We start from the raw sequence: 26,937 nt of genomic DNA, 5'->3' as shown, positions 1-26,937 counted from the left end.
GGGGAAAGAAAAAAGTAACCTCCCCCTAGAGGTCAAAACTAATTGACTGAACCACCCCAACACCTCCGCCCCCCCCCCCCCAGGACTCAATAGTCACGTTGATTCCGTGAAGCTCAAAAGGGAGTGAGTATTACGAACACTGTCGGGGTTACGGGTTCGATTCCCTGTTCAGCTCATAAAACAAGATTAACACTGTCAAGGTTGAGGGTTTGATTCCCCACTGACAGAACTGTCAGGCAGTTTTGACAAAAGCATCAAGCATCTGGGTTCAGTTGTGTCTTTCAGATCATCATCGGCCAAATGAGACGTGATGGGAGCGCTGCAGAGATCCCACATCAACATGTCTTCTGGGAAACTTCACAGGACAAATGATCTATTGAACAGACTAACCACTGAACAACTGTTTTCAGCACTCAAGACAGGCAGACGCATGTGGAGGTTTTCAAAACTACATTGTGAAAACATGGAATAAAAACTAAAGGTTTGCCTCTTCTTCTCTCATGCCCAGAAAGTCATGTTTTGAGACTATTAAGGACAGACTAGAGCAGTGGTCTCAAATGGGGTTCCTTGGGGGGGGTTCAGTCAATTAGTTTTGACCTCTACAGGGAGGTTACGCAACAGATCCAACATGTCTGACAGGCTAAAACTCAAGTCCTTCTTAACCAGACCCACGTGCTCCGACATTTTGGAACAGGCTTGACATCAAAAACGAGACTCACAATGAATCCGTTATTTTGACACAAAATGTCCGAACGTGACTTTATGGCCAGGTGGCTTCATGGAGCTGACAGGAGATATGGCACTTCATGTCTAAAGAACCAGACGGGGAACGCTTGGTCCAAATGTTACAGACGGATTTTAATCCAAGGCCTAAATGAAGAGATAACTTTGGCGATTTTGGACCTTCATATAAATGTGTGTCTTCCATCCCTGTAGCACTTGGGCCCACAGACAATACTGGCTCCAGAGTCGGCCGTCTGTTGACACAGCGAGCTCTGTTGCCTCTTATTGTTAACAATCAGCCTCAACTGGCCAGTCTGTGGAAACAATATGGAGAGCAACCAACAGATTTCTATCCACGGCCCGGAAAGCAGGAGCACCGCACCATTTCCACTCAGTAGAATCATTTACCAACGTTTGTTTTTTGGGGGGAAATCGCTCTGCGATTTCCTGATTAGTGAAAATTGCGGCATGGAGGAACCGAGTTATGTATCTCTCGACAGGGTACCCCCAGGGTTCTCAAAGTTGCATTTGAGACTTTTTTTTAATACCACTTAGAATTTAGTGTCAACTTAATGTCACTGTCATACTGGCAACAACATATGAATAGAACGCCCCCTGTGGAGCTACAAACAGCTTTTTGAATATATTACAAACTCGTTATCAGCCAGAGACAGAGGAGCTCGCTGCGTCAACTGACACCTGACTCTGGAGACACAGCTGACTCTGGAGACACAGCTGACTCTGGAGACAGTATTGTCTGTGGGTCCAAGAACTACAGTCTGGTATCCAGCCCCAATGAATCCTTCACTAGGGTCTGGACACAAGCCTGTCCACCACTGATTTTACGTATTTTTCTGCCGCAACCGATTGGTTGCCGTCTGTGTCAATCATCGAACTCTGACCAATTGCAGTAGCAAAGCAGGACAACAAAGTGGTTACAGCAGCAGTAGTGGCCTTAGCTAACGTAGCTATTTAACATACAGGCGTGTTTTTGCAGCTCTCTGTAATGTTAGATTAGGTCCCACCTCCTACACCGACCAGCCAATCAGGTGTCCCGGACAGACTAGCCACAGTGGATGGGCTTAGGTCCAGAGCCATATGGCCAGTGCAACTGTGATTCCTATGGGGGCGGGGCTGGATAGGAGGCAAAGAACTACAGGGATGAAGAGACAAATTAAATAGACAGTTTTAACTTCACATTCTAAATTGCCCCTAGCTTACTTCCTGTTGGGGTTTGCTAACAGCTGATAGGAAATAAGCAGGTTTCAAACTACTCCCTCTAGATCAGGTGAGTCATCACACCTTCAGGTGAGTCAGCACACCTTCAGGTGAGTCATCACACCTTCAGGTGAGTCATCACACCTTCAGGTGAGTCATCACACCTTCAGGTGAGTCCTCACACCTCTCTCCAAGAACAGGGTGACGGGTCAGCTCTCTTTCAATGCATTCAAAGTGTAACAATAATGGTATCATTTCCAGTTATTTCATCAGAGATATCTCACTCTTTCTTGTAACAAAAATTGTGCCAAATTCTCAGAATAGGCAGTTTTGCGAGGTTAGAATGCAGGTTTGTTTTACAGATCTTCAGACTGTGTTGCAGTTACTAAATGTAAATTTTTTTGAAAATTAAAATTTCTTTCCTCATGAAACCTTCTCCAAGTCAGTTTTTAAGATTATATAACAGTTATCTGGATAAGAGCTCTCCAACAGTTGTATGCTTCTTCAGTGGTTTCTTCAGCAAAGATTCGTCAAGATGTCCAACAAAGACCAGCTGAGACGCGATCCTACATTTTCCATGTCATCGTCTCCTTTTGTGTATCAGCCACTTGGTCAGTCTTCTGTGTGTGCTACACTACAAGCTCCTCTGTATGTGCTCCACTACAAGCTCCTCTGTATGTGCTCCACTACAAGCTCCTCTGTATGTGCTCCACTACAAGCTCCTCTGTATGTGCTCCACTACAAGCTCCTCTGTATGTGCTACACTACAAGCTCACTCCTTTCAGCAAGGGAATTGAGAGCAGGGCGAGTGGAGTGTGAACGTCACCCAGCTCTAAGGAACACAATGTGAATTGGAATGAGGGGAAACAAAATTGAATTACATTCAATTGCATGAAAATTTAAATCTAAGATCGCTTGTCTCAACTCACTAAACATTATAAATCAAACTTTGTGTCCAACACAATCAGAAAGTATGGATTTACAATTATGTTACCCATTAAATGCCACCTGAAATGTAGCTTTACCATTTTATGATATTCTGTAACAGCATCATAAGAAACTAGAACGACCGCACCGCGGATATATGCCTCCGCCAAACAAGCGAGTGTCCACTGTCCAGACTTTGACGTTTCAGCCAAATGTGAATAAATTTCATCAAGGCGTTTCTGAGAGATCACGTTAACGAGCATGAAACAATCATCCATTATGCCTCTGGCCTGGCAGAGGCATAAAAACAAGAAACGTGGATTTTCACAAAATATCAATGAATTCAATTCAACTTCCTGAAGTTTCAATTCAGTTTCCTGTAGGCCTATTCCGATTCCTTGGGTCAACTGTAACTGACGCCAACCCTGTTTTACTACCTCCATGCAAACAAATATTCAAATTTCTGCCAAGTGAGAAAGAAGCTGTAGTAGCAGGTACATTGTGCCCGAGTCACCTGCTGAGCAACTGAGAGAATCAACACTTTCTGAAATAGACTTTCCAGAGAAGCTCAGACATTTCAATTTGCCCATGGTCACTGGAAGAGGTCTCATGTATTTGAACATAGCACCACCAGGACCACTCTGCCTATCCTGCTCTTACTAAGGGTATGGTAGTATCAGGACCATGTCGTACCTACAGTATACTGTAGGGGGGGGGCTGCTGTGGTATTTTGTCTTTCCACTGGAATACTGAGCAGGTCTGATTGAGTAGCAGAAGCATGTTGCTAATGCTGCCTGCACCTCATATGGCTCTACTGTAAATACAGCAAGCTGCCAATAGGGAAAAACACATTCACGTACGCCTCCTAGTGGTAATTAGGAGGAGGACATGTGGGAGTTTGTTGTAGGCTCTGATGTCACAAATCTTGCAGAAGTGTGTCAACACAGGCAGCAAACTCACTGACGTCAGCAGTCTGAGGTCATCAAAATCTAAATGATCAGTTCACAGTAATACAATCAAAAAGTGATATGTGCAATATCCACTGCAGCTCGTCTAGGATTGATTTTAAGGTCATTCGTTAATGGCAATTATTGACCATATGAACGCCATCTTGGATGCGGCTGCTCCAACGAGTTGGACACGTGAATATTTCAAAGTTGTAACAGCAAGACGTCATCCCATCCCTCTGCTTCTTCCGACAGGACGTGAATGTGGCAGAATGTAGTGCAGAACTACATACAGTATATGCATCAATAGATATGGTATAAAAAGTGAATGGAAAGAGAGCTGGCCCGACCCCATCAGTTTAGGACAATAAATAAAAAAAAGACTTCAGATGGAGACCTGCACACAGTGGAATGCATGTGGGCGTGTGATTAAAAGGCGTGCTTCAGTAGCCCAGGTCCAGCTGGATTTTGTGTTCAAAGATGGCGATCAGCAGCATAATGCAGAAGCCCAGCAGGATGCCAGCGTTCTGCAGCAGGAAGAAGCCACAGTGGCTGAAGCCGTGGTCCCCGGCATCGTTGTGCAACATCTCTGGTACCTGAGGAAAATATGCAACATCAATTTACACTGATCTACAAGTGTTTATCTATCGATATATAAAACAACACACATTGACATTGATCTACACGTGTTTATCTATCGATATATAAAAGGGAGCATGGCATTGCTGTGCTGTTTTACATTGCTGAAACTTTCAGAAGTGTAAAGAGCACCCGTGCGGGTGACCTGACGGAGCCGGATTTTTTATTATTATTAGGTGATTGCCCTAATTAACAATGTCATCAGTGATGATGTCAACAAATGAAACTATTAACAATGTCTCAGTCAAATTAATAGCAGGAGACTCAAATAGGCAGGAAGTAAGGAGTTTACTGCTCCAGAACACCATTGATCAATAATACCAATATCAATATCACTAATATCAATACCATTTACTTAAAGTCCCTGGGGAAAAAAATGGAACACATCTCTGTTAAAGAGGCCATTCTACATGCCAGTGGCCACTAGAGGGCAGTCTTCAACAACACAAACATCACTGTTCTTCCAGATGCCAGTTGTTTGTGACAGCTGTCCTGTAGAGTCTGCAGCTTCACAGAAGCTGTGTGAGAAAAGTGGCCATCTGGCTCTGAAGGCCACCGTGTCCCGACAAGCTGAGGGGTGGACATCACATGACCTGCTGCTGCTGCGTCAACAAACAGCTGCTGCAGACTTGCTGTGAACACACTCTGGCAATAGACCCTTCTCACGGGGGCCATTTTGTGTCGAGAAGCCAGGGTAAACACAGGTGCAAGCAAAACACTAATGAGGGTTTCCAACTTCCATGATTGGAATTTGGAAACCCTCATTAGTGTTTTGCTTGCACCTGTGTTTACCCTGGCTTCTCGACACAAAATGGCCCCCGTGAGAAGGGTCTATTGAACACCTTCTCAGTGTGTACGATGAGAGGGGAGGAGCCAGCTAATCAGTGTGTACGATGAGAGGGGAGGAGCCAGCTTGTCAGTGTGTACGATGGGAGGGGAGGAGCCAGCTGCTCAGTGTGCACGATGAGAGGGGAGGAGCCAGCTGCTCAGTGTGTACGATGGGAGGGGAGGAGCCAGCTGCTCAGTGTGCACGATGAGAGGGGAGGAGCCAGCTGCTCAGTGTGTACGATGGGAGGGGAGGAGCCAGCTGCTCAGTGTGTACGATGGGAGGGGAGGAGCCAGCTGCTCAGTGTGTACGATGGGAGGGGAGGAGCCAGCTGCTCAGTGTGTACGATGGGAGGGGAGGAGCCGTTTCACTCCAGACCACATTTGACGTGGAAAATGATTGACTACTAACTTGTTACTAATTACTAGCCAACTGTATTTTTGGCAACTTTGTATTTACCTTGCTAACTTTGTACTTTGCCACACTTTGCTGTTAATACTCTGTTCATATGTTTTACATTTATTTGTATTTAAAGGAACATTTTGGGAGATTCGCCCATATTCCCGATGGTAAGACGAGAATATAGATGCCTTTCTCTTCTCTGTGCGTGCAGTACAAGATGCGATGCGCCCCTCCTGCTAGTTAGCTTAGCACAATGAATGGTAGTCGACTGGTACAGCAGCATACCCTCGTTCACTCACCAACAATACACATTTCAACAGCGCCAAAATGCTCTATGGACATGTGTACTCACCACACTATGAAATAATAATCCAAAATGACAAGAAACGGTAATTTTCTAAGTAAATACATAGCCAGAACTACTTTCCCAACATGGCCACCTGGCACAGGAATTGCTCACAGCGCCTCAAAAGCACCACAGCAACTAACGTTACTTCCGTACTTACTTTTAATGTGTATTTAAATCATTTTTATGTTGTTTGTCTGTAACATTTATGTATGTTTTTGATGCCGTTTCCTTGGCCAGGTCTCTCTCTTAAGAAACAAGATAATTTATCTCAGCGAGTTATTTTGTAAATAATTAATAATAATAATAACAACAACAACAACAACAACAACAACAACAACAACAACAACAACAACAACAACAACAACAACAATAAAAGAATATGAAAGAAGAGAGTTGTATTGTTGACTCACCATGTCCACCAGGGCCACATACATGAAGAGGCCTGCAGTGAGCGCGAATATCCACATGGCGATGTTTTCTGCATAATGCCCGATGACGATGCCAACTATCATGCCCAAGTAGGCCATCATGGCCGACAGCACATTGTAGAGGATGGCCTGACGCACCGTCATGCCCGCCTTCAGTAGCACCGCAAAGTCACCTGGGAAACAGAGTCAAACAACTTCACTCCAGATGCAAAGTCACCTGGGAAACAGAGTCAAACACTTCACTCCAGTGGATGGTATCAAACACACTAAGCCCAGAGCTCAAGTCAAGTCTCAGGTCAAAATGTAGGTTACAAGTCAAGTCCAAGTCATTAACGTCAAGTCTCAAGTCCACATGTAGAACAGCAAGTCAAGTCAGAACAAATCAAGAGTCCAGTATCATGTTAATATCTTAAAGGAAACTAAATATCTACTTTTATTAAGATAAAAACTTGGTAAGAGCATCATGAGTTTGATTTCTATAATCAGTTTCAACTTCAATCAATTCAATGATTCCATGCAAATTCAGAAAACTGAAATACAATTCAGCTAGAACCAAATGTAATCAAGTCATTTACACAAACAAGATCTCAACTCAAGACTTTAGAAACCTTTTCAAGTCAAAGTCAAGTCATTAACGTCAAGTCTCAAGTACCTTAAAGTGCAGATGACTCGGTGAGAAAGAGAAGAGACTCACCCAACTCATGAGGCAGCTCGTGGCAGAAGACAGCCACCGAGGTGCTGAGGCCGCTGGACAGACCCTCAGTGAAGGCAGCTCCTGGAAGAACAATGAAAAGTCAAGCTCCTGGAAGAACAATGAAAAGTCAAGCTCCTGGAAGAACAATGAAAAGTCAATGTGATGCAGAAGATGCACGTCAGCGATGCAAAACCATTGACTGTTTATTTTCCCATCCAAAGCCTGCTGAGCTGAGCAAGCACTCTCTTCTTCAGTCTCGCCCTGCTTCAGTTCACATTCATACATTTTCTCATATTCACACCTGAGTTCAGCCCAGACGCTCCGATTGCCTTTTCTTCAAAATGTCCAGCTTAGTGACATGAAACTACTTTTGAACCAGGAAGCGTTGCCGGGGCAACGTCATGCTTTTTCATCTGCGTTTACACTCATGAAACGCTTGCTGAGCTCCAGGCTCCTTATCAGCAAATTCTGTTTTTCACGTTTAAACAGTTCAACCCAGTGTGAGGCACTGGTTTAAACAGTTCAACCCAGTGTGAGGCCCTGGTTTAAACAGTTTAAACAGCACTGGTTTAAACAGTTCAACCCAGTGTGAGGCACTGGTTTAAACAGTTTAAACAGCACTGGTTTAAACAGTTCAACCCAGTGTGAGGCCCTGGTTTAAACAGTTCAACCCAGTGTGAGGCCCTGGTTTAAACAGTTCAACCCAGTGTGAGGCACTGGTTTAAACAGTTCAACCCAGTGTGAGGCACTGGTTTAAACAGTTCAACCCAGTGTGAGGCACTGGTTTAAACAGTTCAACCCAGTGTGAGGCACTGGTTTAAACAGTTCAACCCAGTGTGAGGCACTGGTTTAAACAGTTCAACCCAGTGTGAGGCACTGGTTTAAACAGTTCAACCCAGTGTGAGGCACTGGTTTAAACAGTTCAACCCAGTGTGAGGCACTGGTTTAAACAGTTCAACCCAGTGTGAGGCACTGGTTTAAACAGTTCAACCCAGTGTGAGGCACTGGTTTAAACAGTTCAACCCAGTGTGAGGCACTGGTTTAAACAGTTCAACCCAGTGTGAGGCACTGGTTTAAACAGTTCAACCCAGTGTGAGGCCCTGGTTTAAACAGTTCAACCCAGTGTGAGGCACTGGTTTAAACAGTTCAACCCAGTGTGAGGCACTGGTTTAAACAGTTCAACCCAGTGTGAGGCACTGGTTTAAACAGTTCAACCCAGTGTGAGGCCCTGGTTTAAACAGTTCAACCCAGTGTGAGGCACTGGTTTAAACAGTTTAAACAGCACTGGTTTAAAGTAACAGTTCAACCCAGTGTGAGGCACTGGTTTAAACAGTTTAAACAGCACTGGTTTAACCAGTTCAACCCAGTGTGATGCACTGGTTTAAACAGTTCAACCCAGTGTGAGGCACTGGTTTAAACAGTTTAAACAGCACTGGTTTAAACAGTTCAACCCAGTGTGAGGCACTGGTTTAAACAGTTTAAACAGCAATGGTTTAAACAGTTCAACCCAGTGTGAGGCACTGGTTTAAACAGTTTAAACAGCAATGGTTTAAACAGTTCAACCCAGTGTGAGGCACTGGTTTTGGAGGCTTTTTTGAAGGATGGCAGAGTGTCTGCCTGATGGATATGGCTGGGGAGGGCGTTTCAGAGGGTGGGGGCGGCTGCAGTGAAGGTCCAGAGCTGGAAGTGCTGACGCCCAGGTCTTCCGGACTGATTCCTGCAGTACACTATTATCACCAGTAGGGATCGGTACCATCATATTCACAGCGGTGAAATAGGCCTTCTCAGGAATTTAACTTGTACCGTAAATTCCGGACTATAAGCCGCACCTTTTTTCCCGTTTTTTGGCCTTTTTTGGCCCCTGCGGCTTATATAACGGTGCGGCTTATCTATGGATTTTTTCCAAAAAAAAAAAAAAAAAAAAAAAAAATCTCTCTTTTTTATCACTCTTTCTAACTATAAATCCTATATAACTATAATAAGTTTTAATTTCCTCTCTTGCCCTCTTTTCACCACACTGTATGACACTGTGTGCACTGTAAAAAACAACACAGGTGGTGTTGTGTTATGTTGTTTTGTTGAAATGTTAATAAATGGGAGCTTCCTCAAACAGCCATCTCTTTCCCGACAATCCCCTCTGTGCATGAACCCTTACATATGGTAATTAAACATAAAAAAAAAAAAAAAAAAAAAAAAAAAATACCATTAAAACACCCGCGGCTTATAGTCCGGTGCGGCTTATATAAGAAAAAAATAGTCAACTTTGCAGGTGCGGCTTATACACCGGTGCGGCTTATAGTCCGGAATTTACGGTAATAATAAGTAATCACAAAATAACAGTTGAATCTTTTCACATCTTTTCATGGCATGTCTTTATATTTTGCACCAAATTATGGAGAGTACTACGATAATAAGAGTATCGATAAGTATCGGTATCGATAAGCAGTACCGGTATTGATAAAATCCAAACGATACCCATCCCTAATGATCAGAACAAGGCGCTCACCGATAGCCAGGCCGTCGCTGAAGTTGTGCAGGCCATCTCCCATGATGACCATCCAGGCCAGCGTGGCCACCCCGGCCTGCTGGAAGTGCTGCTGGTCGTAGACCTGGGCGTGGCTGTGCGGGTGGTGGTTCTGGGAGTGGTGGTGGTGCAGGATGTGGTGGTAGTCGTGGTGGTGATGGTGCATGTTGTCGGCTCCGCCCACTGTGTCGTGGAAGTGGGAGTGGCATTTGTTCTCACAGTCCTCCGCTGTGTAGCCCGCGGCGCCGCCTGCCTGGGCGTAGCCCTGCGGTGTCACCACTGCCACCGGGGGCGCCAGCATCACCTGCTCCAGCCAAGACAACCATTTAACTCAAATGGAAAGACTGAACAAAACTAAACTAAATGGAAGAAGGCAGAAACACACTTTTTTCCCTGATAGCAGAGACTTTGTTCTGTCTTTTGGGATATTCAGTGTTTTCAAAGTCATAGAAAGATGACTTGAAGATGGTCAGAAACCCTGGCGGGGAATGAGTTAAGGACAATATGACACCATTCCAAAACACCTTGTCCCCGTTCCTCTCTCTCCACCCCGGCCCACTCACATTTCACCAACCCTCCAAAGATTTCAAATGTGCTTGACTGGTTCACCCCCCCCCCCCTACCCTTCTTTACCGTCTGCCATGTCTTTTGTGCTTCCTATAGTTTGTTGGTTAATACTGTTGACATCCACCTGTGATACGTCTTGTGCTGTTTTGTAATGTACTGTGTGATGTGCCTTATACTTTGTTTGATAAATGGTTAATGAAAAATAAATCAATCAATCAATCAATCAATAAATAAATAAAAAAAATAAAAAAAATAAAAAATAAAAAAAAGCATCACCTGCTCCTCTTCCGCCATGCCACTGCCTGTGTGTTCACCAAACACGCCGGCACCGTTGCTCTCGATGTCAGGAGGAGCTGGAGACACGATGCCAGAGTACAAAATAAATACATAAATACAAAGGGACATCACAATGCTGCTGGAGACGTTTTCCTCAGTGGTAACTAAGCTGCTGGAGACGTTTTCCTCAGTGGTAACTAAGCTGCTGGAGACGTTTTCCTCTGTGGTAACTAAGCTGCTGGAGACGTTTTCCTCTGTGGTAACTAAGCTGCTGGAGACGTTTTCCTCTGTGGTAACTAAGCTGCTGGAGACGTTTTCCTCTGTGGTAACTATGCTGCTGGAGACGTTTTCCTCTGTGGTAACTATGCTGCTGGAGACGTTTTCCTCTGTGGTAACTATGCTGCTGGAGACGTTTTCCTCTGTGGTAACTATGCTGCTGGAGACGTTTTCCTCTGTGGTAACTAAGCTGCTGGAGACGTTTTCCTCTGTGGTAACTAAGCAGTTTCACATTTCAACAAGCCTCAACAAGGTGTTGTGCTGCTGTGCCTGAAGAGAACACATTTTCTTGTAACCAACATTATTGCCCTACACAATTGCACTTATCTTTTGTACTCTTTCAGTGCATATAAAATGTTGTGTCCACAATTGATGTAATAAATATCCTAATTGCTAAAGATATTAAAATAGAATATATTTTTCCAGTATTGTGAAGCATTTCTCCTCTCCCGAGTCTTGTACCTTCTGTTGGCTTGAGGTGGCTTTCTTCCAGCGCCTGCTGCTTCTCCAGATCCGCTGAATCATTCTGATCCCACTTCTTCTGGATCTGTTTGGGTGGCATGTGTATATGTGAAAACTGTTGTCTGTATTCTTATTTTTTTATTCATTTTTTGCAATTCTCTGGCGGACCACCAGGCAGAGCCTGGCGGACCACGACCACAGTTTGGGAACCAGACATTAAGAGGCATTATAAAATGTGTTTTAAATGGATACACTGGATACACCATGTGAATAAAGTACAAAAATAAACTGATGGGAGTTTGCACCTTCTGCTTCTTGTCCTTGTACATCTTGCCGAGCGTGAGGAAGTGTTCGATCAGAAACATGAAGTAGACGCCGCTCAGAGCGGTCAGGCCTTTCCACACGCCGTCCAGGTTCTCCTCGCCCTCCTCATGGAACTGATGGCCCGCCGTCTCTATCCCAGAGTCCTCGTGGTGATGATGGTGGTGGCCTCCCTGAGACTGGAGCATACAGAGACAACACAATCACACTCACAATTAAGCAATAAAAGCAATACCAGTTCTGTTAAGAATTTGTTGTCTTTCCACCAAATAGAAAAGTATCGATAAAGATTCAGATAGTTAAACATTCTCGAAAATGATACTGATAACAATAAAAATGTACGATCCCCCTCCCTAGTCGCAGGGCGGATGAGGTGTTAAGGTGGACTCACGTGGGGGATGAGGTGTTAAGGTGGACTCACGTGGGGGATGAGATGCAGGAAGGCATCTCCGCTCAGCGTGCCCACAGCCAGAGCCACCAGGAAGCTGAGCAGGAACTTGAAGAAGACTCTGTTCATCAGCGGGATGAGAACCACGCCCCCCAGAGACAGCAGGCTGATCACTGTGATGGACACAAAGCCCCCCACCCACGCTGCAACAGACACAGACACACACGCACACGCACATTATGGGTGTGCCCGACGACTAGTGGATTAAACGTTTAAAGTTTAACATCAGCGAGCCTTGCTAGTCGGCACCAGAAACACTAGTCAGTTAAAGTAATAATTTAATTAATAATGTACAACGCCGGTAACTGTGTCTAATGATGTTACGCAGCCAGTGTTGGGGTGAGTTGTCATGTTTTGTAATGTGCTATGTTCATAATGAACAGCACCACACAGAATTTAGTTATTGAAGAACATAATTAACCATTTCAAATAGCTCTTAAATACACACAATATTTTTTCAGGCAATGTTTTAACCTTATAGGTTAAACTGCTCAATTCTGATCATTTTCTTACTATAGTCAACATTTAAATTTTCGTTTAGTCGACAGGGGAATTAGTCACAAGGAACATCCCTACACACAATAGTCTTCTTGAACACTTTAATTGAGCTGAAGAAATATGTTCATCTCACTCGATCTTTGTTCAAGACACAACTGAACTCGATCATGGTGCGTTGAGGCGGCGCCTGCAAGATGCACCTGTTGTGTGCAGGCGAGAAGCACTTCTTTAGGGCGGGGCTTAGATCCAGGTGTACAGGGGGCTACGCTACATTATGCTAAGCGTTAACCCTGCTTGCAGACACGGTTCAGGGATGTGATGGGGCAATGCTCCTATAAATGGAACATCTTCCGTCACCTTGAAGTGACAGGCCATCTTACCTATTGTGATGTTTTTACTGCTTTCTCCACTGGAGTGTTCGCCGTGGTCCGAGTGGTTGTGGTCCGAGTGGTCGTGGACCGAGTGGTCATGGTTGCCATGGAGACCATGACCATGCTTATGATGTTTATGATCTGGGGAAAAGAAAAAAAACAGATTTAGATACATGTAAATGAATAACAATGTAACAAATATCCATGGAGGATTACAGGGAAGTTCTTCAGCAACTATTAACTCGAGTCTGTCTTGAGTAAAAAGACAAACACTTCCACAATGTTTCACCTGTGAGCCGCCCAGTAAAACCACATTGGGACTTTACTTTAGTGTCTAAATCTGGATGATGTAAACACACCTAGTCTGTGGCTCAGTAAACAGACTTATGTCATGTTTGACAGTGCCTTGCTAGTTTTTTGTAGTCATCTCGGCAGTAGCTAACAAAACGGTTTAAGTGTTAAAATAGTTTTGGAATCAGGCGCACAGGCTGACAGACACTGTAAAGACACTTTACACTGAAATCAGCATCAACTTGCTACTTTCTGCCTGTTTGAGTGAGCTGACTGCTGACGCTGACTGACTGCTGATGTGACTGACTGCTGACGCTGACTGACTGCTGACGCTGACTGACTGCTGACGCTGACCGACTGACGCTGTGACTGACTGACGCTGTGACCGACTGCTCGCTGTAACGTTAATTGTGTTTGAGTGTAAAATTACATTTTTGGCTTTCCTGCCAAGGGTTGGTAAACCTAAAAGAAATGTAGCTGCCATGAACAATTTTTATCCGGATTCTTTTTTTTTTAATGTTTTCTGTGCTTTTTCATACAATCAAGTACGCTGGTGATTTAAAACTTGCTCACTCAGTTAGACATTGCATCATGTTAGACACTGGATCAAGTTTAAATGAATGTTAAGCTAGAAACAGAAGTTCGGACGCTACCGTTTTTCTGTAGAGCAGCACAGCAGACAGCCAAGTTTGATACTGTCCCCTTTTTGCTTTGATTTGGCTCACAGTCAATGTGTGCACAGTGTTCAGCAGCAAAGAGAGAGGCAAAGACCTGACATCTTCTCCAGCAGCAAAGAGACAGGAGAGACCTGACATCTTCTCCAGCAGCAAAGAGACAGGAGAGACCTGACATCTTCTCCAGCAGCAAAGAGACAGGCAGAGACCTGACATCTTCTCCAGCAGCAAAGAGACAGGCAAAGACCTAACATCTTCTCCAGCAGCAAAGAGACAGGCAGAGACCTAACATCTTCTCCAGCAGCAAAGAGACAGGCAAAGACCTAACATCTTCTCCAGCAGCAAAGAGACAGGCAGAGACCTGACATCTTCTCCAGCAGCAAAGAGACAGGCAAAGACCTAACATCTTCTCCAGCAGCAAAGAGACAGGCAGAGACCTGACATCTTCTCCAGCAGCAAAGAGACAGGAGAGACCTGACATCTTCTCCAGCAGCAAAGAGACAGGCAAAGACCTGACATCTTCTCCAGCAGCAAAGAGACAGGAGAGACCTGACATCTTCTCCAGCAGCAAAGAGACAGGCAGAGACCTAACATCTTCTCCAGCAGCAAAGAGACAGGCAGAGACCTGACATCTTCTCCAGCAGCAAAGAGACAGGCAGAGACCTGACATCTTCTCCAGCAGCAAAGAGAGAGGCAGAGACCTAACATCTTCTCCAGCAGCAAAGAGACAGGCAGAGACCTGACATCTTCTCCAGCAGCAAAGAGACAGGCAGAGACCTGACATCTTCTCCAGCAGCAAAGAGACAGGCAGAGACCTAACATCTTCTCCAGCAGCAAAGAGACAGGCAGAGACCTGACATCTTCTCCAGCAGCAAAGAGACAGGCAGAGACCTGACATCTTCTCCAGCAGCAAAGAGACAGGCAAAGACCTAACATCTTCTCCAGCAGCAAAGAGACAGGCAAAGACCTGACATCTTCTCCAGCAGCAAAGAGACAGGAGAGACCTGACATCTTCTCCAGCAGCAAAGAGACAGGCAGAGACCTGACATCTTCTCCAGCAGCAAAGAGACAGGCAAAGACCTGACATCTTCTCCAGCAGCAAAGAGACAGGCAGAGACCTAACATCTTCTCCAGCAGCAAAGAGACAGGAGAGACCTAACATCTTCTCCAGCAGCAAAGAGACAGGCAGAGACCTGACATCTTCTCCAGCAGCAAAGAGACAGGCAAAGACCTGACATCTTCTCCAGCAGCAAAGAGACAGGCAGAGACCTGACATCTTCTCCAGCAGCAAAGAGACAGGCAGAGACCTAACATCTTCTCCAGCAGCAAAGAGACAGGCAGAGACCTGACATCTTCTCCAGCAGCAAAGAGACAGGCAGAGACCTAACATCTTCTCCAGCAGCAAAGAGACAGGCAGAGACCTAACATCTTCTCCAGCAGCAAAGAGACAGGCAGAGACCTGACATCTTCTCCAGCAGCAAAGAGACAGGCAGAGACCTGACATCTTCTCCAGCAGCAAAGAGACAGGCAGAGACCTAACATCTTCTCCAGCAGCAAAGAGACAGGCAAAGACCTAACATCTTCTCCAGCAGCAAAGAGACAGGCAAAGACCTAACATCTTCTCCAGCAGCAAAGAGAGAGGCAAAGACCTGACATCTTCTCCAGCAGCAAAGAGACAGGAGAGACCTGACATCTTCTCCAGCAGCAAAGAGACAGGCAGAGACCTAACATCTTCTCCAGCAGCAAAGAGACAGGAGAGACCTGACATCTTCTCCAGCAGCAAAGAGACAGGCAGAGACCTGACATCTTCTCCAGCAGCAAAGAGACAGGAGAGACCTGACATCTTCTCCAGCAGCAAAGAGACAGGCAAAGACCTGACATCTTCTCCAGCAGCAAAGAGACAGGCAAAGACCTAACATCTTCTCCAGCAGCAAAGAGACAGGAGAGACCTGACATCTTCTCCAGCAGCAAAGAGACAGGCAAAGACCTGACATCTTCTCCAGCAGCAAAGAGACAGGCAAAGACCTAACATCTTCTCCAGCAGCAAAGAGACAGGAGAGACCTGACATCTTCTCCAGCAGCAAAGAGACAGGAGAGACCTGACATCTTCTCCAGCAGCAAAGAGACAGGAGAGACCTGACATCTTCTCCAGCAGCAAAGAGACAGGCAAAGACCTGACATCTTCTCCAGCAGCAAAGAGACAGGCAAAGACCTGACATCTTCTCCAGCAGCAAAGAGACAGGCAAAGACCTAACATCTTCTCCAGCAGCAAAGAGACAGGAGAGACCTGACATCTTCTCCAGCAGCAAAGAGACAGGAGAGACCTGACATCTTCTCCAGCAGCAAAGAGACAGGCAAAGACCTGACATCTTCTCCAGCAGCAAAGAGACAGGAGAGACCTGACATCTTCTCCAGCAGCAAAGAGACAGGAGAGACCTGACATCTTCTCCAGCAGCAAAGAGACAGGCAGAGACCTGACATCTTCTCCAGCAGCAAAGAGAGAGGCAGAGACCTGACATCTTCTCAAAAAGTTGCCAGCCAGTGACTCAGTGAGGCAGGTGACCCTTTTTGATAGGACATCTGGCTCTTGGCGGATGGGAATTTTGGACCCGGCTGGAGTCAATCACATAATAGCAAGGCTAAGATGTGATTGGCTGCTGACTCCACTGCAGTCAATCACATAATAGCAAGGCTAAGATGTGATTGGCTGCTGACTCCACTGCAGTCAATCACATAATTGCAAGGCTAAGATGTGATTGGCTGCTGGCTCCACTCCAGTCAATCACATAATAGCAAGGCTAAGATGTGATTGGCTGCTGGCTCCACTCCAGTCAATCACATAATAGCAAGGCTAAGATGTGATTGGCTGCTGGCTCCACTCCAGTCAATCACATAATAGCAAGGCTAAGATGTGATTGGCTGCTGGCTCCACTGCAGCAGACTTTTATGTTCCAAGAAAACAAGGACACAAGGCAGCTGTGGTGATGATCAGCCAATGTTTCTCTGACCACAGAATGAGTGGACTCCTGCATGGTGCGTTTGAATGCAGAGTGGACCTGTCAGCTCCTACCTCTCCCTCCGTGTTCAGGAGGATCTCCGTGCAGCAGACAGGCTCCGGCATCGATCTGGTGGAGGAGGGCAGGGCAGAGGAAGCTGAAGTCAACCAGGGTCAGCGCCCCTTCCTGGGACATCCCATGGGAGGACAGAATGGTGGACGCGTTCAGACACTGACAGACACACAACAACAACAAAAAACAAAAGAAAAAAACAAGGTCACAACTCCATTAATTCAGTATTTTAGGATCTGTTACCATTGTCTGTGAGTGAGTAAGTGGAAAACAACGCAACACATAGGTTTAAAATATTTTTTTTAAATCTGTTAATATGTACAGTAAATCAGTGATATACATTAGCACATTCTGTACATGTGCTCTTATGCAGGATCCTGATTTACTGGTCATATCTGTAAATCATATACTGCCAGGAGGGAGAAACGTCAACCAACCTGGACACTGACATGGCAAGCAGGGTATGTCTTCAAGCATGCAGAGGCAGATACAATACTAATCTCTGCCTATGCTCAGCTGAGGACCAGGAACTACACTGGAACACTTGTATTGGACTGTGAGGACACGGACGCATTTGTCCAAGCAGCTTGTGTCTCACAACAACTCCCAAGGAGAGCTGCTGCTTCAACACAAGCACACATTCATCAACTATACCATGCCATGCTCTCAGAAGAGGCTGCACACAGCATCATAACAACACCTCAGGGTTCTATGTGCATAGGAAGAAAAGGGTGTTGGAGAAGTAGAATGACTGATCCTGAGGCAAGAGAGCTCCTGGGACAAGTGCGTGAGAATCTGCAGTTAGAAGAGGGAGTCAGAGCTGACATGAAGGTATTCCTGGTCTCCATCGTCTCTATGGTGAGAGTGAAGATGTTACCTGCAGGCAGGCCAGAGCTTCCAAGTTGCACAAACTCAAGAAGAAGTATCCAATCCGTCTTCCATCTGATGACGACTCGGATCTTCATGGGGAAAATAAACGATATTGCGTATTGCCAGCTCCATTACAATCTGCTCGAGCATCCCTCTCACATTGGTCATGGCTGGGACATTGACGATTTCTCAAAAAGTACAAAAAAAAATCTGAATGATAGCAATAAAGGACTAAACGTGGCGACCTTTATAATATTCGAATGGAGTCTCTAGCTTAAAGTATGAAAGAGTAGTGACAGTTCAAAGTGGCCATGGTTTGAACAGTCCTCCCATAGACTTCCATTGTAAAAAGACTAAAAAGGCATTTTGGTAGGATCACATTTAGGTGATTTTCAAAACTTTCCCCACGTAGGATTTCTTGGGACTTTTTTTCTGTCATTTAGAACACTAAAGTTCACTTGTGTTGCAATTAGTGAGACGTTGAGCCAAAATTTGGTGTAAAACACCTGGACTGTTTGCCGTTCTTCCAAGTGGGTTTGGATTTGACTGGATCCAACGCCGATTGGCTGAAGGACTGGATTCGGCGACGCTGATTGGCTGAAAGAGTTGTCTATCAAGGGAAGGACTCCCACCACCCCCCACCTATTGAAATGACTGTGGACGGCTTGGAGTCCAGACTGATACAATGCATAGAGCAAGAGGATGTGAGATCACATGATCAGGATGGCATTTACCAGCCAATCCAATCTCATCTTGGGCATCACTACAGTTTGTTTGTTTGTTTTGTTTATTTATTTAGCACACATTAAAACAGTGCAAGGAGGGAACGAAGCCCACAGGGCTTGTACGGAGTTCCACCCCTATCAACAATCATAATCGTATAATCAAAATCATATAAAAAATAATCATATCAAAAAAATTACAAAGTTACAATAGGCTAACAGAAAATGAGTCTATTGACATCCCCAGGCTAACACAATGACTTATGCAGATAAATAAGGAGACAAGGTACAAAGCAGAGCGTATGGAGGAATAAGGAGACAATATACACAGATCAGAGGAGGGCACACAAAAGAAGGCAAAAGAAAAACAAGGAACGTGACAATGGCAAGGGCAGAGAGGGAATTGGATTGATGGTTGGATGGTTCATGTATGGATAAGATGCTTTTTAAGGTGCTTTTTAAAGAGTGAATGAGAAGCTATGGATCGGAGTTGAAGACTTAATTCACTCCAGAGCATGGGGCCTCTATAACAAATGTCGTGTTGATGACTTGATGTTCGGGTGAAAGGTAAATAGAGGTTATTATTGCTGTGTCTTGTGTGATATGAATGTATGTCTGAAGTGAATGTAAAGAAATTTCGAAAAGTGTCGGGAAGATCTTGCTTTCTGTAAGTAAACTTGTGGATGAATAAGCATGTTCATCTTGTAATCTGATGTCTGTACATATAGCTGCCATGCTGAATTAAAGTTCACCTCCCACGTCCTATTTTGACACGTTTTTAAGAGATAAGCATTTAGCTCGTGGCTGCTACAGTACAATAATCTCACCTTCCAGCCACAGACAATGTTGAGAAGATTTAGCAGCTGCAGAATCCTTAGACAAACAAGGCTGTTCTGTTCTACAGCCCCGGTTTATTTTTCTAATCTTTATTTACCCAGGGAGTGTTTGTTGTTCTGTAACGCCCTGCTTCTGATTCACACGGGGGGAAGCCAAGTACAACCACAGTCTTCCAGGCTCAGTTTTCCCTAAACTTTTGATCAAATTTCAGTCATCAGAAATAGGATTGGATTCAATCTAATAATTGGGCATTTCAAAACTAACAAACGAGATTCTGATCAGATTTGAATTGGGTAATCCAATGCTACCAAACTGAAATTCATACATTTGAACAATGAGTAACAGTTTTGATAGCATGAATGGAGTAATAAGCATGCAAGTCGAAAAAGATCGTTATCAACCCAACCAGGAAAGTAAGTAAAGACAAAATGGAAGGGGCAAAGTTTTGGATAGTTTAGGATCATTTTAATTCAAATAACTTGCTAACATTAATGCCTGATTCAATTCATCTATACATATGTTTTTATTTATTTATTTTTATATAGGAATTTATTGTATTGTTCTTTAGTTTTACTGTTTGGCTTTAAGGCAAATGCCAATCCAAAGGCAGGTTTTCCCCCCTTGTAAAGTAAAGATTTTAGCCTTATAAATTAAAACGTCCAACTAAATTGTGTGGGACATTAGTGTATTCTTTGATTTTTTGGGGGGGTTGCAAGAAAATAAATCCTGACAATGACTCATATATTTCAGGACAACCCTGACTGCATATTAACTAAAAATCAAGCTTTAAAAAAAAATTACTACTGTTATTTTAGAGAATCTCAAAGTTAAAGGTCTACATTTTTACATTTAAGACCTAAGGCGCCCTCTAGAAAAGCATTCTAAAATCTCCTTTAAAACCTGGGGGATACAGTATGATGCTTACTGACTGTTAAAGGGTCATTCTGTGCACACAGTCACACACACACACACACACAAAGTCCTACCTCTGCGTTTTCCAGATGGTCTTGGCTTCGGTTGTGGTGAAGATCTTGATCAAAGTGTTCCTGGTCGTGATCATGATGACCCTCTTGGTTGAGAGCAGCAGGCGGTTGGGTTTGGCCCTAAAATAATATCATGATATTTCAGGGTATTTCAGCGATAATTATATTCTTGACAATATGACCAAATACTGAAAATATTTTATTATTCATTTCAAGAACATACAATTGCAATTACAAGTGTTATAGTTTTATATGTCAGCACAACCCTGAACAGTTACGTAACGTTATTTTTTTATTGCATCAATCGTATGTGAGTCGCAAGTTCGCAACCTAATTTTGTTCTACCTGGCTGGCACAATGACAATAAAGATACTTAAATTCAAAACTGTTTCAAAACAGCCTCCAAATATTACTGCTATTTGTTGTTGTTGTTGATGATGCTCTTTTTGGAATTAACTCCACCGTGGAGCCGCTGTCAGCCATGCTTGTTGTTGCCATGTGCACGTCACCCCGTCACACAGCGTAAGGGTGTGACGTCATTACATCACCAAGTCACAATACTTCCATTATGATACGAAGTCTTTATCAATATGAACTGTAATGATATATGGATAAGAATAGGATATGGCACAGCCCTACCTCTGTGTCCAGCTCTTTGCCCAGCAGCCTGGTAGCAGAGAGCCCTGTGACGTGTGGGCGCGTGGGACTGGCGTCGGGGCTGCTGTCGTGTCTCTTCACCATCAGACGGGTGGTGTAGCTGGGGGTGGTGCCCAGCTCCTGACTGGTCTTCTTGTTGTAGAGGTTGTGATGGCTGTCTGAGTTCTCCACCTTCTTCCCTAAAGAGTCCTGCCCCTTGGGGACCTTGGGGGGGTAATAACAATAATCAATTAATCACACAGAAAAACTATGCTGACAAGTTTTTGCTGTCATTTGTAGTCACGCTGCTTCTGTCCTCTCGTCTGCTGGTGAAACGCCTCACCTGTGTATGAAATCAGTTTTATTTTCCCCAAATGATTTCCAGTAATCACTGGCTCACTATACATTATCCCGCTTAGAACACGGCCTACAACTAAATCATTCAATAATCTGACAAAAATAATTATTCAAATAGATTTTTTAATAGCGTTTTCAACGACAAAGCGGTTTCATTCGTAATTGGCACACAAGACACCACAGCTGCAACTGGTTGGCCTAATTAGTAGTGTTTCCTGACAAAAGGCTCTTATCAACTGATTAATCCAGGTGTGGCAGAGCAGCGGTCGGTTGTCGAGAAATAATGACCGGTGAATCTTGTTGATTGACCAATCAGAATCGAGTATTCAAGAGAGCCGTGTTCTAAATATATATATCCTCCCTGGCTGAGGCTACGCTGTATAAGTGGGGGGAGAAGAGGACAAGAAATCAAGCGTGCAAGATTTCTAGTTGTGGAAAATTCTGCAATATTCCATGTTTTACAGTTGATTCCATTTTTATTACCAAATTCCATGATTCCGTGGGCTGGTGACTGCACATGTATCGGAGGAAGAAGCCTTACCTGTGCTAGTCTACAACTCTCCCCAGATCAGCAGAGGTGGTGGTGCTATGACCGGGACAGCAGGGGGAATTAATTGGCCAAGTACAATGGGGGAGTAGTAAATGGGTGACAATCCTGAAAATATGCTATTATATCAGTCATTATATCAGTGGCAAACAAATTTAAATTGACAATAATATCCTTTATCGCTATTATTTCTGGGACAATATATTGACCAACATACAGTAGTTATCACGACAGACCTACCTTGGGGGTCTTTGGGAACTTCCTGGGCTCTGAGGGCTCAGCGTGGGCGTGTTTCTGGTGTTGCGTGGTGGTGTTGTCGTCATGGTGATGGTGGTAGTGGTGGTGATGGCGGTGATGATGACGGTCATCAGTTGTTTCGTGGTGTTGCACCATGACGCTCCTGATGCGACCCAACCCAACACTTTGCAAGAGACGCTTTAAGCCCGCAAGAGAGATGGTGCCATTCTGCCCATATCTGTTTGATTTAATAATCATGTATCATTCAAACATATCTGTTTGATTTAATAATCATGTATCAAAACATATCTGTTTGATTTAATAATCATGTATCATTAAAATATATCTGTTTGATTTAATAATCATGTATCATTAAAACATATCTGTTTGATTTAATAATCATGTATCATTCAAACATATCTGTTTGATTTGATAATCATGTATCATTAAAACATATGTTTGATTTAATAATCATGTATCATTAAAACATGTTTGATTTAATAATCATGTATCATGCGGAAGTGAAACGAAACGGTTTACGGCAGCCAGTTCGGCCATAACCACAAAATTATAAAATTACTTCCAAACAAACTGTTAGAATAAAACGAGAGATGTTCACGAGAGTAGAAAGCCCCTTGAAGTAGCGAGGAAAGCCGTCCTTCTTGTTTCGGGTCTGTTGCTAGGCAGAGTGAAACAGTTTACGGCAGCTGTAAACCATTGCTAGGCAGAGCGGAACAGTTTACGGCAGCTGTAAACCGTTGCTAGGCAGAGCGAAATGGTTTATGGCCATAGCAACAGACCCAAAACCGCTTTCCTCGCTACTTCAGGGGCTTTCTACTCCCGTGAACATCTCTCGTTATATTCTAACCGTTTGTTTGCAAGTTATTTCGTGGTTATGGCCGAAGTGGCTGCCGTACACCGTTTTGTTTCGGCTGCGTTGGATTCGGGGTGAAAAAATACATAAAGGTCTTTACAGGCATCGCCATCTGACCTTCCGTTTCCCAGAAAATGTAAATAATGTAATAATCAATTTTTGACATTTGTGAATCGATTCATAATCGTCCAGAATCAACCCCCCCCCCCCCTTCACCCCTATTCCCCCCAGCAGATTAATTCCTCTTCTCTGGTTGAACAAGTGCTAACAAGTGAATCTTGCTGCTGTGGTATTGGGTGGAGGAAGGACAACCTATACTTTTCACTGCATATGGGCACATAGGCATGTGTTGATGTGTTGACAGCTTACCGGTTGAAGAGAGCCTCTAGGTGCTGTCTCTGGCCCTGCTCTGCCCTCTGGGCATCGATCATAGCTGGCAGAAGCTCCACTCCGGTGCTGTCTGTGTCCGGGCTGCACCCTGCTCCACTGCCCCCCTCACAGCACGGGACACACAGGGCCAAGAGGAGCAACAGGCCCAGGATGCCTCCACGCTTCCCCTTATCCATCCTCCCTGCTGGTCAAATAAGGCAGGTTAAAATCAAATAAGGCGTTAAAGGTTATATAATCAATATTGTAATATTAGGACTAGAGATGAAACGATATGAAAATATCAAATCACGATTATAGTGACCACAATTGTTAGTATTATCACGGTGTTGTAAAAATGTGCTGAAAATGTTCAAAAAGGTTTATATTGAAAACTCAAGACTCACTGAAAGGCGCCTAAAATGTATTAAGTAGCAACTATGAGAGAACGGAAAATATTATTTACTAGAATGAAACATAAAGCCAAGGACCCAGCTAATATAAAGGTTCATTGTAGCATCAACACCTGGTGGCGCCTGTCAGTTCCTGACACCATTCTCTATGGAAAAGTAAGACCAGACTTGAGACATTTTTACAATTTATGCATGAGACCTTTAACGAGGGTCTTCTGGTAAATTCTGGATAAAGGACCCACCAACACCAAGCACCACCAAACTATGACCCACCAAGCACCACCAAACTTACCAATGAGCCAACAAGCACCACCAAACTATGACCCACCAAGCACCACCAAACTTACCAATGAGCCAACAAGCACCACCAACTATGACCCACCAAGCACCACCAAACTTACCAATGAGCCAACAAGCACCACCAACTATGACCCACCAAACACCACCAAACTTACCAATGAGCCAACAAGCACCACCAACTATGACCCACCAAGCACCACCAAACTTACCAATGAGCCAACAAGCACCACCAAACTATGACCCACCAAGCACCACCAAACTTACCAATGAGCCAACAAGCACCACCAACTATGACTCACCAAGCACCACCAAACTTACCAATGAGCCAACAAGCACCACCAACTATGACCCACCAAGCACCACCAAACTTACCAATGAGCCAACAAGCACCACCAAACTATGACCCACCAAGCACCACCAAACTTACCAATGAGCCAACAAGCACCACCAACTATGACTCACCAAGCACCACCAAACTTACCAATGAGCCAACAAGCACCACCAACTATGACCCACCAAGCACCACCAAACTTACCAATGAGCCAACAAGCACCACCAAACTATGACCCACCAAGCACCACCAAACTTACCAATGAGCCAACAAGCACCACCAACTATGACCCACCAAGCACCACCAAACTATGACCCACCAAGCACCACCAAACTTACCAATGAGCCAACAAGCACCACCAACTATGACTCACCAAGCACCACCAAACTTACCAATGAGCCAACAAGCACCACCAACTATGACCCACCAAGCACCACCAAACTTACCAATGAGCCAACAAGCACCACCAACTATGACCCACCAAACACCACCAAACTTAACAGAACTTAATTTGAATATTCTGCTCACATAGAAATAGAATGTGGGTGGTGGATAAGGAGAACAAGTCAAATCAATGATAAAGGTTTGTATTGTATTGTGGATGAAGTGGGTGTACGGCACACTGAATAGAAGAGTCGCAGTTTAGCTAACAGAACCTTCGCCAAGCCCGGACACATTTCATTTAGTTGGGGGACATGAGTGACATACTTCCTCCTTCTTTGCGGGCTCTTCAAGAGGTCGATTGTCAGCTGCCGCAAGTCGCTTTTATTTGCAGATATCTGACAGTCTATGTGTAAAGTTTCATATTAATATGTGCATGATAAAAGGTCCAAATACCTGAAAGTGCCTTTGATAAGAGAAAGTAGCAATGAGGCGCTTGGGCGATGGTACCACAGAAGAAGAATAAAATACCAAAGAAGAAAAGCCCTGCAAAACTAGCGTTAGCAGTGAGCATACATGTTCAGAGAGGAGTGTCCGGATTTGGCATACAGCAGCACGCAGCTTTTTCACCAGCAATAACGTAATTTTCCCTTCTCTGGTAAAGAAAAGGGGAAAAGGCTATAGTGAATGATTAAAACAAGATGTCTCCAGAAAGAGAAGAGGTTATGCTTGTGGTTTCAGCCATTAAACCGGGTGGAAACAGCACGTCATTTGTAGCAGCAGTTGAAACAGGATTTTGATAGAATATTGGCAAAAACGTGTGACGCTAGGCTAGATCTATAAAGGGTTTGGGTTTGATTAGTGTCCTCTAGTAAGAGAGTGGCGTCAGCGGAGGACCAAAATGCGAGACTCATTAGCCAATGAACAGCCAGGAATGGGTCTCGCGCTACTTTTGCATGCGAAAATAAAGCCGATAATGTACAATTTGATTCATTTCAAGGGATGAAAAACCCTTTCAAAGTACAACACAAACTGTCTATTTTGTTGCAACTCGACAGTGCTGCTTTTTTTACTCAAGAGTTCCACTTTCTACTTCCTGGAAAAAAAAACTGGTCCATTGGAGTGAATGGAGATGTCGGAACTCTTCTCTGGGTTTGATGTAGGTAGCAGGTAGCCTGGCTCCAGACAATTCCACAGTTGTGGACTTGGCGGTTCTAGATTAGAAGATGGAAATTAGTTTACGAATTGACAATTCAGTCTGAATATCAGGCTAGTTATGGTGGGCTTTAACTGACACATTTTAGAATAGAGTTTGGCGTAATTATCCAGAAGAGTGCGCTCAGCGCATCTGGGCTAGCGTCAAGTTGACAATTGAATATATTTATCAGGCTAGTTATGGTGGGTTTTAACTGCCACATTTTAGAATAGAGTTTGGCGTAATTCTCCAGAAGGGTGCGCTCAGGCTCAGCGCATCTGGGCTAGCGTCAAGTTGAACTAGCCTTTAGGTTTAGCTACCTTTCGCTTTGGCAAAATGCTGTGCTACGCAAACTAGAATAACTGTGTTTGGTGTAAAGGGCCAGGTTAAGGTCATGGGCCATTAGCAGAGCCAAGCACAATCACCCGATCAATTCCGGATATGAAGCTAGCTAGCTAGCTTATTAGCCAGCCTGCTAGCCTCGGTCATGTTTAATGCTCCTCCAAGAGGAGGACACCAGATGGGATCATGCTGCCTGCTAGCTGAGGCCTGGACACGGCCTCAGCGCTGTGGAGGCACGGCCTGCCTGCCTGCAGTGACACGATCAGGAGACATGACATTTAGAAAACCTCTCTTCCAGAAACACGGCTGGAACAGAACACGACTCCTCCGTCTGTCTGTGTGAGTGAGACTGAGAGAGGAGGTAAACACACAACACGCTGGATCTGTGCGCTCTGCACCAGCCTGTCCGGTGCCGTGTGCACAAAGAACCCGGAAACTAAACACACAGACCCACGCGCTGCCTGCTGCCACAGGCGAGAGCCATCTAGCCAAATAATACAATGTGAACTGTAAACTTTAGTGTTAACGATAACGTACCGTTTAGTGTTGTGTTTGATCGTCTCCGGTCGATGTGTAAACTAAAGGCTTCTCGGTGCTGCTCGGCCCGCTTGCTGCTG

The 26,937-nt window shown here is 44.5% G+C and overlaps 1 protein-coding gene across 1 annotated transcript; it reads right to left on the bottom strand.

Annotated features, from left to right (window-relative positions):
- Positions 1-86: 86 nt before the first annotated feature.
- On the bottom strand, positions 87-26,937 carry slc39a6 (solute carrier family 39 member 6). Its single transcript, XM_083658946.1, has 15 exons — positions 26,858-26,937; positions 23,362-23,563; positions 22,122-22,356; positions 20,981-21,202; positions 20,345-20,461; positions 16,932-17,088; positions 12,906-13,037; positions 12,001-12,170; positions 11,564-11,758; positions 11,259-11,343; positions 10,521-10,597; positions 9,660-9,981; positions 7,154-7,234; positions 6,442-6,632; positions 87-4,411 (listed from the first exon to the last, which is right to left on the bottom strand). Exons 2-15 carry the CDS (start codon positions 23,556-23,558, stop codon positions 4,259-4,261), a joined length of 2,334 nt encoding a protein of 777 aa, XP_083515072.1. The 5' UTR covers positions 23,559-23,563; positions 26,858-26,937; the 3' UTR covers positions 87-4,258.

Source organism: Poromitra crassiceps (genome assembly GCF_964638095.1).
Source record: "Poromitra crassiceps genome assembly, chromosome: 23".
NCBI lineage: Eukaryota > Metazoa > Chordata > Actinopteri > Beryciformes > Melamphaidae > Poromitra > Poromitra crassiceps.
This window is presented reverse-complemented; position numbering and strand designations above follow the sequence as displayed.